The sequence below is a fragment of the Chenopodium album genome, chromosome 10, assembly GCF_948465745.1.
Source record: "Chenopodium album chromosome 10, dcCheAlbu1.1, whole genome shotgun sequence".
Lineage (NCBI taxonomy): Eukaryota > Viridiplantae > Streptophyta > Magnoliopsida > Caryophyllales > Amaranthaceae > Chenopodium > Chenopodium album.
Genome location: NC_137843.1, coordinates 55,049,914 through 55,066,703, shown reverse-complemented (window position 1 = coordinate 55,066,703; position 16,790 = coordinate 55,049,914). Strand labels below are relative to the sequence as shown.

At 36.1% G+C, this 16,790-nt stretch overlaps 2 protein-coding genes and 1 pseudogene across 3 annotated transcripts; all 3 read left to right on the top strand.

The window, feature by feature from the left end:
* The first annotated feature begins 299 nt into the window (after positions 1 to 299).
* Positions 300 to 6,834, top strand: LOC145565437 (PH, RCC1 and FYVE domains-containing protein 1-like; annotated as a pseudogene).
* A 690-nt stretch (positions 6,835 to 7,524) lies between these two features.
* Positions 7,525 to 12,066, top strand: LOC145564167 (mitochondrial ATP-independent inner membrane protease subunit 2-like). The gene is made up of 6 exons (XM_081624506.1): positions 7,525 to 7,822; positions 8,781 to 8,950; positions 9,290 to 9,491; positions 11,325 to 11,431; positions 11,534 to 11,659; positions 11,735 to 12,066. The coding sequence occupies exons 1-5, from the start codon at positions 7,742 to 7,744 to the stop codon at positions 11,634 to 11,636; spliced, it is 663 nt and encodes a 220-aa protein (XP_081480632.1). The 5' UTR covers positions 7,525 to 7,741; the 3' UTR covers positions 11,637 to 11,659; positions 11,735 to 12,066.
* Positions 12,067 to 12,873: 807 nt separating this feature from the next.
* Positions 12,874 to 16,698, top strand: LOC145564166 (mitochondrial ATP-independent inner membrane protease subunit 2-like). 2 transcript variants are annotated; one of them, XM_081624505.1, is made up of 6 exons: positions 12,874 to 13,273; positions 14,182 to 14,338; positions 14,641 to 14,836; positions 15,954 to 16,060; positions 16,155 to 16,287; positions 16,363 to 16,698. In XM_081624505.1, exons 1-5 carry the CDS (start codon positions 13,243 to 13,245, stop codon positions 16,255 to 16,257), a joined length of 594 nt encoding a protein of 197 aa, XP_081480631.1. In that variant the 5' UTR covers positions 12,874 to 13,242; the 3' UTR covers positions 16,258 to 16,287; positions 16,363 to 16,698. The 2 variants fall into 2 exon arrangements, with proteins under 2 accessions (XP_081480631.1, XP_081480630.1); XM_081624504.1 differs by having other exon boundaries at positions 12,880 to 13,273; positions 14,169 to 14,338.
* Positions 16,699 to 16,790: the final 92 nt, after the last annotated feature.

Here is a 16,790-nt window from a genome sequence, read left to right as displayed (position 1 = left end):
CTCTTCAATTAAAAAAATAAAATAAAATAAAATAAAAAGATTTGTTTCTTCATGAATTTTCTCTAATCCAGATTTCCAAAATATCATCATTAATCCTCCATAAAAATTATTGAATTTTGCCCAATTTAATCCAACAATAATCTTTTGCATATTTGCTTGAATATTGTTAATAATAATTTTAATGAGAGGCCGTAAAAAGGAAAGAAATTAACATCTATCTATGAAGATAAAGAGGGAGAAGGAAGAACAGATGCAGTTAGAGAAGCAAAAGCAGAGTTGCTGTGTTTCCAAAAATTATTTCAGATGGAATGGCAGATCTTGTTAATTATGGTCATTCTGACCGTGATATTGACCAAGTAATTCTCTTTTCTTTTTCTTAACATTTTATTTGTGTTAAATGGGGTGACTCGAATTCCGGATATCGAGGTTAAAACTCAAACAAACTACTACGTATATGAAAATTCTTAAATACACTTGGGTGCACTTTTATTGTTTTTTTTTTGTTAAGTTTTTGTTCATTACCAATTCTTCAAATGAGATTATATGAACAAAAAATGTACTCCTCCGTCCCTTACTTATATGTTTATTTCAAACATTTATTACTCACATAATAAAAAGAAATAGGCATGTCAAATAAGGGATTGAGAGAGTACATTTTTAGACTTGCATCTAAACACACTTAGATGCATAATAAAGATTGTGTCACCAAACTAAGCCATGTTTGGGTATTAGGCCCTGTTCTCTTCCCCTTAAAAAAATAATATTAAGTAAAAATAATTTCAGTTTAGTAAAATTAATTTCAGTTCAGTAAAAATAATTTCAGTTCAGTAAAAATAATTTCAGTTTTTTTAAAGAAGAATTATAATAGAAAATCAGTAAAAATAATCTAAGTTTAGCAAAAATAATTTCAGTTTAGTAAAATTAATTTAAGTTCAGTAAAAGTAATTTAAATTCAGCAAATTTAATTTTGTTTCAGTAAAAATAATTTCAGTTCAGCAAAAATAAGGTGAAGAGAACGGGGTCTTAGTTTGGAGTTTATGCTTATGTGGGGTGTTCTATTGATTAATTTGCCACAAATATGTTTATTAGTATGATGAATCGATGATTATATAATGCATGAGTTGATATGCAGAGTAATCTTTTTAGTTTGTGCATTTTCAATTATGTTGCTTGTGTATAGGACATTATTATACTTGTAGGCCATAAATTATTTGCATAAATGATTGATCTATATATTAAAAAAAAAAAAAAAAAAAAAAAAAAAAAAAAAGAGTACGCATAAAATTTGCATCAAGATTAATCTATCGTATTGTAGAATCAATAGAAGATTAAGTTGGATGTTAGAGTGAACTAAGTGAATAGTGATAAAAATGGAACTAAATTCAGAGGCATTATTGTCGTAAGCAAATTGTGGTGATCAATGGACATCACCCCAAACACAGAGCTTTACATAATCTAACAATTAGAGGAATTATACATAAAGTCATGATGCATGACAAGGGGAAGGGAAAGGGAATGTGAACTGAAAATTAATCGGAGTCAAGAAATGCTCGAAAAGGCTTGAAACACTTAACGTAATTGATGTTTAATATATTTCTCGTCTTCTAACTGTGGTGATATTTTTGCTTAGTACTTGTATAAATCCAATTATTTGAACATTCAAGACTTTATTCGTAATCTAATTGTAAGTTTTTTATAAGAATTGAGGTGATTAATTCTCTTTTAACATATGATCTATTTGTTTCAAACTGTGTAGGCACTAATTACTTTGAAAAAAGGTACTCATTTCATCAAGTACAGCAGAAAGGGAAAGCCCAAGTTTTGCCCATTTAGACTTTCCGCGGTGCCTATTCTTCTTTTTCCCCTGGTTTTTTAGGCTATTTAGATTAGTGACTCGAGTTTGCATTGCTTTTTATTATGTGGTTATATTTCCATTTAGTATATTACATTGGCATCTAAATTGTCATGTTACAAACTTATTAACTTAGTAAGATTTTCTATGTACAAGAAATAACTCTTTAACTCGCAAGAAGAAATGAGTCTAATTTGATTATCATGTGGAGAAGAAAGGAGTATGAAGTTATTTGTATTCTTAAGAACCATCAAATGCAATTATTGATCAAGTGAGTTGTGAGTGTTTTTTTGGTAAATGTAAGAGCTAATTATTAATGCAAATTTTACAGGATGAAACAACTCTGATTTGGTTATCACATGGAGAAGAAAGGAATTTGAAGTTATCTATAGTCTCAAAAATCATCCAAGGACAAAGAACTGTGAGATAAACCACCAAATTGAAAGGGCTACTAAACCTTTTCAACATCCAATTTTGTACATGATCATTCATCCTATGAAGGTTTAGTTTGAGATATGATTAAATTCCTAATTTAGTTCCCAAATCTTTCTTGTAGGCTGTGTTTCGTAGATTCTTGCGCCCTGAAAAGGATTACTTATCATTTTCTCTTATATACAATCACGGTGACAGATCTCTTGACGTGGTTAGTTGCACTTGGATTTGTACTGTTTTTTTTTACTTATACAAATTTTATTTTGACATTGTTGAGCTATTCTTGTTGTTTTTCTCATGCTGATCACTACTATTCTGTGATAGATTTGTAAAGATAAAGCTGAGGCAGAAGTTTGGCTCGCAGGTCTAAAGGCTTTAATTAGTCAGCAGCGAAATAGACGCACAAGAAGTGAGATATCTGATGTGAGTTTGGCCATATATTCATAATTTAAGTTTTTTAAGTAGATGTAAACATTTTGTAACTATCTTCTTTTCTTTCTTTTCAAATAATGGCATGGAATATTAGTGTAAGATTCTGTGATTTCTCTTATTCCTTGAAATGTCAACTAATTTAAAGCAATATGACTGATTAGCTTGCTCTATTGTTTTCAGTAAAATGAGGGTGAATATTCTCAACATGGTCGTCCTATTTTAGAAGCTGCTTCAAGTGTACGTAGTAGGCCATCTCTTAATTTGGGTCCTTTGAGTTTAGATGTTGGGTCTGAGCAAGCAAATATGCAACTAAGAGGAGGCACAGGAGAAGGTTTTCGACTTAGTGCAGATGGTTTTCGACTTAGTATCTCTAGCACACCAAGTTGTTCAAGTCAAAGTTCAGGACCAGATGACATTGAGTCATTAGGAGATGTTTATGTATGGGGTGAACTATGGTCTGATGGAGGTTTAACAGATGGATCTGGAAACTTAAATTCGACAAAGGTTGATGTCTTAACTCCAAAACCCTTGGAATCTAATGTAGTTCTTGATGTTCAACAAATTGCTTGTGGAGTTTCACATGTTGCTCTAGTGACTAAACAAGGTGAGGTATTCACCTGGGGTGAAGAATCCGGAGGAAGACTTGGTCATGGAATCGAAAGAGATTTCACTCGACCTCATCTTGTTGAATTTCTCGCAGTCACTACTGTAGACTTTGTTGCCTGTGGGGAGTACCACTCATGTGCAGTGTCAACATCAGGTGATATATTTACATGGGGTGATGGTATTCATCATGCTGGACTTCTAGGCCATGGCACTGATGCTTGCCATTGGATTCCGAAAAGAATTTCTGGTCCTTTAGAAGGTCTTCAGGTCATTTCCATTGCTTGTAGCACTTGGCATTCAGCATTGACTACTTCTAATGGGAAGCTCTTCACGTTTGGCGATGGATCTTTTGGAGTTTTAGGCCATGGAGATCGAGAAAGTGTTTCTTACCCAAAAGAGGTTCAGCTATTAAGCGGGTTAAAAACAGTTAAGGTTGCATGTGGAGTTTGGCATACTGCAGCTATTGTGGAGGTTATGAGTCCTTCTACTTCTGGTAGTAGCATTTCTTCTAGAAAATTATTCACTTGGGGAGATGGTGACAAATTTCGCTTGGGTCAAGGAAATAAAGATGCATATTTGCTTCCTACATGTGTGTCCGCACTCATTGATTACAGCTTTAACCAGATAGCATGTGGACATAATTTTACAGTCGCTCTTACAACATCAGGTCATGTCTTCACCATGGGCAGTCCATCACACGGTCAACTTGGAAATCCACAAGCCGATGGGAAATCACCTAGTTTAGTTCAAGACAAATTAATAGGCGAGTATGTAGAAGAAATTTCGTGTGGGGCACATCATGTCGCAGTCCTGACTTCAAGAAGTGAGGTATACACTTGGGGCAAAGGTGCAAACGGTAGACTTGGGCATGGAGATGTAGAAGACCGCAAGTCCCCAACAATGGTGGAGGCACTGAGAGAGAGGCTTGTGAAAAGTGTAGCATGCGGCTCAAATTTGACTGCTGTAATATGCATCCATAAGTGGGTTTCTGGAGCTGATCAATCTGTTTGCTCAGGGTGTCGGCAAGCATTTGGTTTTACTAGAAAAAGGCACAACTGCTATAATTGTGGTCTTGTACATTGTCATGCATGTAGTTCTAAAAAGGCCGTTAGAGCAGCTCTTGCTCCTACACCGAGCAAGCCACATCGTGTTTGTGATGCTTGCTATAGTAAACTTAGGGCTACTGCCTCTGGAAATGCCTCATTTTTCAACAAAAGGCCTACTTCTGCTCCTCGACGTTCAATGGATGGCACCAAGGAAAGGTCCGAGAGACCTGAATCAAGGTCTTCAAAGCTGTTGTTGAGCCCCACTACTGAACCGGTGAAATACCTTGAGGTCAAGAGTCAAAGGTATGGAGGAAAATTAGAATCATTCTCTATGGTTCGAGCCTCACAAGTGCCAACATTTCAGCAGCTTAAAGATGTTGCTTTTCCTAGTTCTTTAAGTGCTCTTCAAAGTGCTTTGAGGCCTTCTACACCAACACCTCCTCCAGCACCTCCGGTTCCTAGTAGTCTACCTGCACGGCCATCTTCACCATATACAAGGAGACCTAGTCCTCCTCGATCTGGAACTCCTGTAATTTCTAGAGGCATCCTTGATAGTCTCAAGAAGTCAAACGAACTATTAAGCCAAGAAGTCTCAAAGCTTCAGAACCATGTATAGTTTACTCTACTAATTTTAGACTTGATTATCTTACATTTTGGTCATGGTTAAGTTACTTAGATATTGTTCTGCTTTCATTTGATATCAGATTAAAACTCTTAAGCAAAAGTGTGACTACCAAGACGATGAGATTCAAAAATTACAGAACAATGCTAAAGAAGCTTCCTTGCTCGCTGCTGACCAATCTTCCAAATGCAAATCTGCAAGGAAAGCTGTTGAATCCTTGTCTGTTCAGGTATGTGTTCACAATATTCATGTCTTTCATTATATTGGAAATATATCGACCTGGTCTCTGCTTTTATCTGTTCAGTCTTGATCCCCTATGGTCTATTACAAATCTAATATTTAATGAATGATTCTTGGCAATTTCTATGTTCATCTAGTTGAAGGATATTGTTGAGAAGATGCCTAGTGAAGCCAACCAAAGTGGAAACCTCCAGGCAATGCGAACCCAAATATTAGCCTTTCTAAAAACAAATGAAACTGAAGCATCTAATTCTCTAACTACCACACCAGTAGATCTACAAGCTCTGCAGAAAAACCAACAGAGTGAAAATAAAGAATCCACTCCTCAAACTTCCTTGTCGGTAGACCTACAGACACAACAGCAGAACCAACAGGTTCAAAATGAAGCATCCACTACCTTGCCAGCTGAAGCACAACATGAGCAGCAGAGCCAACAAAGTGAAGGCAATCAGGTCGATGATAAAAGTGCAAGTGCAATCCAGGATTCTGATCAAATGTCTTCGTCACTCAAGAATTTGTCTTTAAATCCCAAAATACTAGATGACCTACCAACATCCGGTGAAAGTGCAATCCAAGATTCTGATCAAACACCTTCGTCACTCAAGAATTTATCTTTAAACCCCACTATACTGGGAGACCTACCAGCATCTGGTGAAAGTGCAATGCAGGATTCAAATCTAACACCTTTGTCTACTGATACAACTGAAACTCCCAGGCATACTTTAGAAGATGGCGGTCAATATTCTACTATAATCCAGGATTCCGATCAAACACCTACATTACTGGATACAACCGAAACTACTGGCCATGAATCTGAAAATGGGATCCAAGATTCTAGTGTAAACCAAAATTCTAATCAAACATCTCCATCATCTGATACAACCGAAGCAGATACTAGACATGATTCAAAAGATGAGGTCCAAGATCCTATTCAAACACCTTTGTCATCTGATACAACTGATACAACTACTAAGCATGATTCAGAAGATGGGGCTCAAGAGGCTAATGAACATCCTTTATCTAATGAAGCAGAATCTTCAGCTAACAAAAGGTCTGAAGAAAATGGAGGAGTTCAGGAGCCTAATCAATCACCTTCACCTACTACGGAGTTTACACCTAATCAAGGGAACAAAAGTGCAGCTTCAAAACTATCTAGTACATCAAGGAATGAGGGATCAGGATCAGATGAACGTACAGAGCAAATTGAACGCGGGGTTTATATAACTTATTTAGAACTTCCTAATGGTGCTAAAATCTTCAAGCGAGTCAGATTCAGGTAATACCCTTCAAAAGACCAATTCAATAGCTTGTTATACATTTGTATGTACTTATTACACAGTAGAGCTTGATTCCTTTAATAATTTTCTCATTCATTCTCCTTTAACTTGTTCATGTTTTGTAGCAAAAAATTGTTTGTAGCAACACAAGCTGAGGATTGGTGGCGAGAAAATAGGGAGAGGGTGTATAAAGAGTTTATTCCTGCACCACCAAGTAGTGTAAAACCATCATCTCGTACTTCATTGCCAACGGCTGCCACTCGAGGTCTACCGCCACCCAATGAAGAAGTTTGCAATGCCAACAATGCAGCCCCTTCAGAAACATAACATGTTCGTAAATCTCTTGTTTGATGTCATAGAAGTCGCGCTCCATATTGGTAGTGTTGTAGAAAATTATGTCATACATGCATAATTATCTTAGGTAGATGAGAATTGTTTGTGTTTGAAGAAATTTTGGCCGATAAAAAATTTTAGTAGCCAAGCATTCTTTTATTCAATATGTACCTTAAGAGTTCACAAGTATATTTCCTGTATTCTTCTTATATACTTCGTATATTGGTTATATTTACAGTTGTACAAATGGTGAGAATAGCAATTTTCATTCTTTGATGAACCACTAGCCCATTCACTTATGAATTTCCTATGAATTACATTTCCCTAAATTTGAATATTTTCTTTATATTTTCAAGATATAGAAATATCGAAAAGGCTAAAGTTAAATAACTTTGATCATCAATTTTTTATTTTTTATAACGAGTAAAATCTTCGGTGTGGCGAGATTGTGTATTTTAATATTTCACCATGTTAAGTAAATATTGATGTGATCACATCAACATAGGACCCATTGTGGCTCGAGAGGCACACACATTACTGTGTCGGGATGTCATGCCTTCCAAAGTTTAAAATTTACAGGTGAGCACGACACGAAATTAGTGGGACCTCCAACAAACCTCGTCCCATGGTTAACTTTGGCAAATGGTACAATTTAGAGTAGTGTGTTTCACTATTTTGGGTGTTGGTACAATTTAGAGAGCTGAAAGAGCATTTCCTGAAGCACTGCATAAGCATATACCAGTAAATAAATAGCAGTGCAAGGTCTGCAACAAAGAAACCATGATCCCATTCTCATCTCTCTTTCTCTTTATCTACCCAAATTTCATTTGCTGAATTATTGCAAATTTTAGGGTTGTGATTTTAGAAAGAGGCAAAAAAATCTGTGGGTTTTTCGCATACAATGCGGCAACTATGGAGGTTGAAGCTCTGTTGGGAGTATCTGGGTCAAAAATGCGATTTTGCTGCCTTGATCACTGTGCAGGTCTCTCTTTTCATTTCGAATTCTGAATTTTTCAACAGTTTCACATTTTCTGGGTTTGCATAATGTTTTTCTGGGTATTTTGTATTGGTGTTACATACTTAGATTATATACTTTCTGGGCTAATTCCCCGATTTTAGATTTCATACTTTTATTGGGTTAATTCCCAGCATTTGTGGCCCTTATTAACTGTGTGATTATAATTTTTTGAAGTTTTTGAGCATGAAAGCATTTTTAGTAATATTGCATCCATAAATTAATGAAGGGTTTCTGATTTTTGATACTTTATTAATCTTCAATTTGGCCCATAAGAATTGGATATAGATAATTGATTACACTTGTTGTTCAGCTTGATAATGGTGGATTGTAAAAATTATGAACATCCCCAAATGCCCAGTTTGGCACCTCATGTCTACAGAAATGTTAATTGTCTAGATAACCCTTGACTAGTTTAGCACCTCATGTCTACAGAAATGTTCGACCCTTGTTTATATGCTTGTACAGTTGAAATGAGTTGTTTATGAGAGAAGGAAATTAGGAACTGAATTGATTGAACTAAATTGATTGGAGCTGAACTGAAATTAAGTTGAACAGAACAGGTCCTTAATATAAATGGTGCAGATTTTATCACGTTAATTACCCTGCCACAAACTTTTTGTCGATTGATTACATATACTTACATAAGTATACCCCCATTAAAGGGTAAATTAATGATAAGATAAGGCTATAGATGAACACTTATTTTTAGATGCTTGTGAATTTGTGATTTAACTGAATGGTTGAATGTTGTACTGCCGAATTTGGTAAATTATATCCCTTTGGTTGGATTACATGTAAATTGACTAAATTCCATGTTTGGCATCCCCAGTAAATGTCACTTAATAAACCAATTGAGATTTTCACAGTTTTATTTTTTGATTGAAATAGTGGTTCCTCTTATGTCTTCTGCATCATGATGCAGAAACGTAATGCAGGTCAACTTTTGCGTGGAGATGTCTTAAACACTTATTTAAAGAATGCAGTCGCTGAGAAGATGACTTTTTTCTGTCAGAGCAAGGGTTCAGAGATGGAGCCCACTATTTCTGCTAACGAGACTCTCTTTGTTCGGAAACTCCCTTATCTGAATGCAAGGTTATAGTCTTTGATTGTCTTCAGTGAAATTTCCTTTTCTATTGTTTGATTGTTGTGCGGTGTGCCATTCTTGCTTGGGTGAGAACATTGTTATACTTTACAGTTTTTTGTGTTTTAGCAAGACCTTGAAGGCTTAGAGATGTCTTCTGTTATTCAATTTTAGTTTCAGATTACTGTGGCGTTCGCAAATTCGACTTGTATAGGTGTCCTCTATAAATTTTACTGCTCCCTATTTTTTCAAGGTGTTTAAAAGATCTCTTTCTTTACTCTTATAGAGTTTTTAACTACAAATTGCTGTTGAAGCAATTGAATGCAGTCTAAATTGAAATTCCATTTCAGGTTACGGGGAAATCCACAGCACATATATGTGGGTGATGTAGTTGTTTTAAAGGATCCTTTGAACTCAAATAATTATGTGGTGAGAAGACTGGCTGCTGTCAGCGGATATGAAATGGTCTCCACTAACAAGGATGATGAGCCTTTCGTTTTAAAAGATGGGCAGTGCTGGGTCCTTTCTGACAACAAAAATCTGAAGCCAGAGGTAAACACTAACCTGTGGGAGCATATTTTATCCCTTTGTATTTTGTCACTCCAGTCCTTTGTGCAAGTATTCTCTTTTTGGTGAGACATAAAACGCCGCTAGAGGCAACTGCAAGCACGATGCTAGTGATGCATAATTGCATATCCTTTGACATGACCACATTGTATACATGTTGGAACTATTGGTTGTGCTAGCTACTCGCTTGGACTGTGCGCTTTGACCTATTTTCACTAAATCATGGTTTCTGTGGGAAGGAATTATAGGTGAGAATCCCTGACCACACTGCACCCCACCCCCCCTGTGCATATGTGTGTAATGTTTGCTTCTTTATTTGGGTGGGGAGTAGAGGAGATGACACTGGCTTTTGAATAACAAAGTTAGAAGTTCCATTGGGAAGAACAATAGCCATTAACAACAAAGTTTCTCCCAAACTTCCTTCATTGGCTCCTATATTCGCTTTCATTTTGCTTTTTTTTTTTTTTTTTTTTTGGCAGGGGTGGGGGGTTGGGGAGATGACGTTGGGTGTTGAACAACAAGATTAGACATCTCCTTTAAGAACTGTAGCAGGCTACTGGATAGCCATTAACAAACTATGTTACTTCCGTAGTATTATTATAGCATCCACTTCATTGGGTTTTATTCTGTTAATTTTTGTGAGCAGACATGTTTGTCTATTTAGTCCACCAAGTTCAATTCATTGGTTGAACTCTTTGTACTCCCTCACTCAGATTTGTTTTCAATTTAGTAGATTGCTTAAAACGACTTGCAAGTATTCTGTCTTGAATAGCAACACATATTTGTTTTCCTTTATCAAAAATAACAAAATAAAAATTGAATAAGGATTGCGCTGTGCTCATCAAGGTTTTACTGAAAACCGACAGTTAGATTTTGATCATGCACATCGTTGCCAAACATGTGCTACAGACTTCTCCTTTGATCTGCAAAATTTGAGTTTCATCTTGAAGACTTGAAAATTTGAAATCTATCCAGAAACTAATCCCCTTTTTCAGTTTCTATAAATATTGCCCTTGAACAGTTTTGATTTATGCTTCATCAAGTCTATATACTGCCCATCTGCATTATTAATTAATAAAGTCTTTGTTTTTGTATATTATAAGAGTACAAATGAAAGAGAACGATTGAAACTCTGAAGCTCACCTTGGAAGTTTTCCTAATTTTTCAATGTCCTTAAGAGGAAATTGAGAATTGAGTCCATAACAATATCCTCTCATAATAAAAAAAATTTATAGCATGAGTGTGCCACCGCTGTAATATTAAGCAGCGAACATTGAACATCCATTTCATTGCAATTTTACAAATACCGCCAATAAATGCATGTGAAAGCTTACCAGTTTGTCAATACTAATGAAAGTCACCTCAAAATCTTTTTGTCCTTATAAAATATCTATAATAATCTTCCTTTTGTCAAGAGCCTCCCATTTTTCTCTGAGTCTTGGCTTCAAACTGTCTGTAATTTGGCTTGCAGCCCTGCTAGCTTGAACACACTGATGATGCCATTAGCTGTTATTACAAACTTCAGTATTGACCAATCCTTGCTGTGTTTGTCAACTTTAGTGCTTCTTGGGTTTCTGAGGTCATATCCATGTTAGCAGTATAGCCGATCTATAATGGAATTACTTTGTGCTGTATTTAGCTCTGCAGCTCTGCTCAGAGAGTTAGTCATATTTTGAAAGCAACTGTTAGTGTCCTGCATGCAAAATGTGTGTCCAGTCTGATTCAACTTTTAACTTACACAAGGGATTATTGGCTTATTTTCGTATCAAATTTTGGGATAAGGAATGACATTTTGTTTGGAACATTGTGTCTTTGCAGGAAAGTAATGATAGTCGTACATATGGACCAATCTCCATAACAAACATTGTGGGTAGAGTCATCTACAGGTTTCAAATAGCCAAAGATCACAATATTGTGGTAAACAGGTAAGCCTCTCAACTGGCTTAGTTGCTTCCACCCTTCAAAAACAAGCACCAGAAGCTGACTATTTGCTTTCTCTCTCTCTCTCTCTCTCCTAAATCTTGCAGTGCGTACAGTTTGCAGAATGACCGTTCAGTCCTCTTCGTAGAACTAGATCCTGCTGAAGTGCAACTCAATAATGATAAAAATAGTAAGGACTCTCAAACATGAGAGTACTAGATACAGAACTACAGGTATTTGCTATTATATGCCCGTCATAATTTCCTTTCACCATTCCCCAACTCTCTTATGCCCTTTTGTTTCATTAGGTTTGCAGCATAAGGAGTTCATCTGACTTTGACAAGATAGAGATGATACAAAGGCAGCTAGAGTAAATGACTCCGATTTAACTGAATGTTTTAGCAGCGAGATTCAGTTTAGTATTAGTTTTAGCATCTTTAAGCATTGGCTGCTGATCTGGTTGTTTAAATTTCAGCTTTAGCAAAGACACATTGGCTACAATGACATCATAGCCAAATGTGCATAGTGGTAGATGCGAAAATTTGATGGCCCGTTATTCAGGTGATTATAGGCTATCTCGAGTGGTTTAATACAGAGTATATGTAATTAGATTTATTAAATAAAACAATGAGGTGGTTTATCAAAAGTTGAGATTTCATTTTATTTATATCTAGTTTGGTTTAATTGGCAAGTTTGACCTTTGATAATGGACTCTCTATACTTGTCTCATTCACTCTCCTTTAACTTGTTCATATTTTGTAGCAAAAAATTGTACTTTATATAGCAATACAGGCAGAGGATTGGTGGCGAGAAAACAGGGAGAGGGTTTATCGAGAGTTCATTCCTGCACCACCAAATAGTGTAAAACCATGGCTGCTACTTCAGGACTACCGCCACTCAATGAAGAAGATAGCAATGCCAACAATGCAGCCCCTTAGGAAACCTAACATGTTTGTAAAACTCTTGTTTGATGTCACAGAAGTCGCGCTCCATATTGGTAGCACTGTAAAAAAAAAAATTATGACATACATGCAGAATTATCTTAGGTGGATGAGAATTGGAGTATGTGTTTGAAGAAATTTTGGTCCAGAAAAACTTTACTACGTAGTAGCCAAGCATTCTTTTATTCAAACTGCACCTTAGAGTTTACAAGTATATACTCCGTATCTTGTACACCTCTCATGCTTCATATGTTGGTTATATTTACAGTTGTACAAATGGTGAGAATATTCAGGAAGTAATAAAAATCATCAGGTTACAATTATCATCTTTTATTGATGAACCACCTGCCCGTTCAGCTGTGAATTTCGTATGAAATTTGTTTGTCTTCGTCTATACTCGTATTTTGTCATATTGAAAATGTCGAATTTGCCCCTTTGAGAAACATAAGGCGTTTAAACTTGTATTTTCTCTAATTTACTTTGACGAATGGAAGGGTGGCAACTGGCGAATGATGATATAGAGTAGTTTTTCACTAATTTGGCTGTTGGTGTACATACTGTACAATATAGAGCGGAAAGTGCATTTTGTTATGCACTGCTTATAGGCTTGTAACTGAAAGAGTATACACCAGTAGTCCAGTACCAGTGCAAGGTCTGCAACAACAAAACCATGATCCCATTCTCATCTCTCTTTTCTTTATATACTCTACACAAATTTCATTTCTCAACTGCAAATTTAGGGCTATTCATGGAGTGATTTAGAGAGAAAAATAGGCCAAAAAATACCCATTTTTTGTGGGTTTTTGGAATAGAATGTGGCCAATAGTATATAGGTTTTGGAGCCTCAAGTTTGGTTTGGAGTATCTGGGTCAAAAATGCCGTTTTGCTGCCTTGGTCACTATGCAGGTCTCTCTTTCTCTCTCTCTTTTTTTTATTATGAAATTTTGAACAATTTCATATTTTCTGGGTTTGCATAATTTTATATTACATGTTTTTTTTCTGGGTAGTTTGTATTGGAGTTACATATTAAATTATTTACTTTTCTGGATTGATTCCCATATTTTATATTGCTTACTTTTATTGGGTTAATTCCCAGAATTTGTGGCCTTTTTTTAACTGTATGATTATAAATTTTTTGGGATTTTTGTGACATGAAGTTATGATTGAAAGCATTTTTAGTAATATTGCTTCCAGATTAATTAAGGGTTTCTGATTTTAGATAATTTAACCTTCAATTTGTCCCATAAATATTTAGAATATAGATGATGTTAAAGATAAAAGTAGTCATTTTGGTGGATTGATTAACTTCTTGTTCAGCTGGATCATGGTGGGTGTTAAAACTTATGAACATCCCCAAATACCCAGTTTAGCACCTCATTTCTAAAGAAATGTTAATTTTCTAAATAACCCTTGACTTATTATATGCTTGAACAGTTGAAAGGTATTATCAGTGACACAGCGATGCATAATTTGTTTCTTAATATGGTTGGTACAGGTTTTATCGCGTTGATTACCCTCCCACAAATTTTCGTTGATTGATTAGAGATACATAAGTATTCACCCATAAATTAATGATAACATATGGCCATAGATGAACACTTTCTTAAAGATGCTTGTGATTTAACTGAATGGTTGGATGTTGTACTGCTGAATTTGGGTAATCATATCTCGTTGGTTGGACTACATGTAAATTCCATGTTTGGCATTCCCAGTAAATGTCACTTAATAAACCAATTGAGATTTTCACACTTAATTTGATTGAAATAGTGATTCTTCTTATGTCTTCTGCATCATGATGCAGAAACGTAATGCAGGTCAACTTTTGCGTGGAGATGTCTTAAACACTTTATTGAAGCATGCAGTCGCTGAGAAAATGAGTTTTTTATGTCAGAGCAAGGGTTCAGAGATGGAGCCTACTTTTTCTGCTATCGAGACTCTCTTTGTTCGAAAACTCCTGTATCCGAATGCAAGGTAATAGCCTCTGATTTTCTTTTCTATTGTTTGATTGTTGTGCCTTTCTTGCTTAGATGAGAACATCGTTATAGTTTACAGTCATGTGTTTTAGCAAGACCTTTTCTATAAGGCATAGAGATGTCTTTTATTACTGTGACGTTCTCAATTTGGACTTGTATAGGTGTCCTCTATAAATTTTACTGTTCCCTCTTTTCTTAAGGTGTTAAAAAGACATCTCTTTCCTTACTCTTATAGAGTTTCTAATTGCAAATTGATGTTAAAGCGGTTGCATGCAGTCTAAATTGAAATTTCATTTTCAGGTTTTGGGGCAATCCGATTTACGTGGGTGATGTAGTTGTTATAAAGGATCCTTTGAATACAAATAATTATGTGGTTAGTAGACTGGCTGCTGTCAGCGGAAATGAAATGGTCTCCACTAACAAGGATGATGAGTCTTTTGTTTTAAAAGATGGGCAGTGCTGGGTCCTTTCTGACAACAAAAATCTGAAGCCAGAGGTAAACACTAACCTGTGGAAGCATATTTTATCCCTTTGTATATTTTTTCACTCCAGTCCTTTACTTTGTGCTAGTATTCTCTTTTTGGTGAGACATAAAATGCCGCTAGAGGCAAATGCAAGCACGATGTTAATGATGCATAATTGCATATCCTTTGACATGACCACATTGTATGCATGTTGGAACTATTGCTTGTGCTAGCTACTCGCTCGGACTGTGCACTTTGACCTTTTTTCACTAAATCGTTGTTTCTGTGGGACGGAATTATAGGTGAGAGTCCCTGACTGCACTGCACACATTCCCCCCCCCCCCCCCACCACCCCACCACACCATACCATAGTAGTACTTCCTTCATTGGCTCCTATATTTGCTTTTATTTTTGCCCTTTTCTTTGCAGGGGTGGGTGGTTGGGGAGATGACATTGGGTTTTGAACAACAAAATTAGACATCTCTTTTAAGAACAGTAGCGGGCTACTGGATAGCCATTAACAAACTATGTTACTTCCATAGTTTTATTGTACCATCCACTTCATTGGCTTTTATTCTACGACTTTTTGTGAGCAGACATATTTGCTTACTTAGTCCATCAAGTTCAATTCATTGGTTGGACTTTTTGCCCTCCCTCACTCAGATTTGTTTTTTCAATTTAGTAGATTTCTTAAAACGACTTACAAGTTTTCTTCCAAATAAAAACAACTTGCAAGTATTCTGTCATGAATAGCAACACAAATTTGTTTTCCTTTATCAAAAATAACAATATAAAAATAGAATAAGGATTGCACTGTGCTCATCAAGGCTTCACTGAAGACTGACAGTAGAGATTTTGATCATGCACATAGCTCCCAAACATGCGTTACAGTCCTTACAGACTTCTCCTTTGAGGTCATATCCAAGTTGTAGCAGTTTAGCTGATCTTTTACTGAATTACTTTGTGCTGTATATAGCTATGCACAGAAAGTTGGTCATATTTTGACAGCAACTGTTAGTGTCCTACATGCAAAGTGTGTGTCCAGTCTGATTCAACTTTTATACTCACACCAGGGATTATTGGATTATATTCTTATCAAACTTTGGGATGAGGATCGACATTTTTGTTTCAAACATTGTGTCTTTGCAGGAAAGTAATGATAGTCGTTCATACGGACCAGTCTCCATAACAAACATTGTGGGTAGAGTCATCTACAGGTTTCGAACAGCTGAAAATCACAATGTTGTGGTGAACAGGTAAGCCTCTCAAGTCTGAACTGGCTTAGTTGCTTCCACTTTTCAAAGACAAGCACCAGAATCTGACTATTTACTCCCTCCCTGAATCTTGCAGTACAGACAGTTTGCAGGATGATGCTTCAGTCCTCTTCGTAGAGCTAGATCCTGCTGAAGTGCAACTCAATGATGGTAAAAATAGTAAGGGCGCTCAAACATGAGAGTGCAGAGTGCTAGATACAGAACTACAGGTATTTGCTATTATATTCCCGCCATAATATCCTTTCACCATTCCCCGACTCTCTTATGCCCTTTTGTTTCTTTAGGTTTGCAGCATAAGGAGTTCACCTGACTTTATCAAGATTGGGATGATACAAAGGCAGCTAGAGTATACGACTCCGATTTAACTGAATGTTTTAGCAGCGAGATTCAGTTTAGTACAAGTATTAGTTATGTGTGGTTTTAGTTTTAGGTGCTGAATTGGTTGTTCAACAAAGTCACATTTGCTACAATGACATAATAGCCAAATGTGCATTCTGGTAGATGCGAGAATTTTATGGCCCATTATTCAGGTGATTTGTAGGCTATCTTGCCATTCACCAGCAGAGTGGTTTAATACGGAGTATATGTAATTAGATTCATTAAATTATTAAGGCGGTTTATTAAAAGTTTGAGAGTTTCAATTTATTTACTATATCTAGTTTGGTACAATTGGCAAGTTTGACATTTGATAATGGACACTCTCTATAGGTTG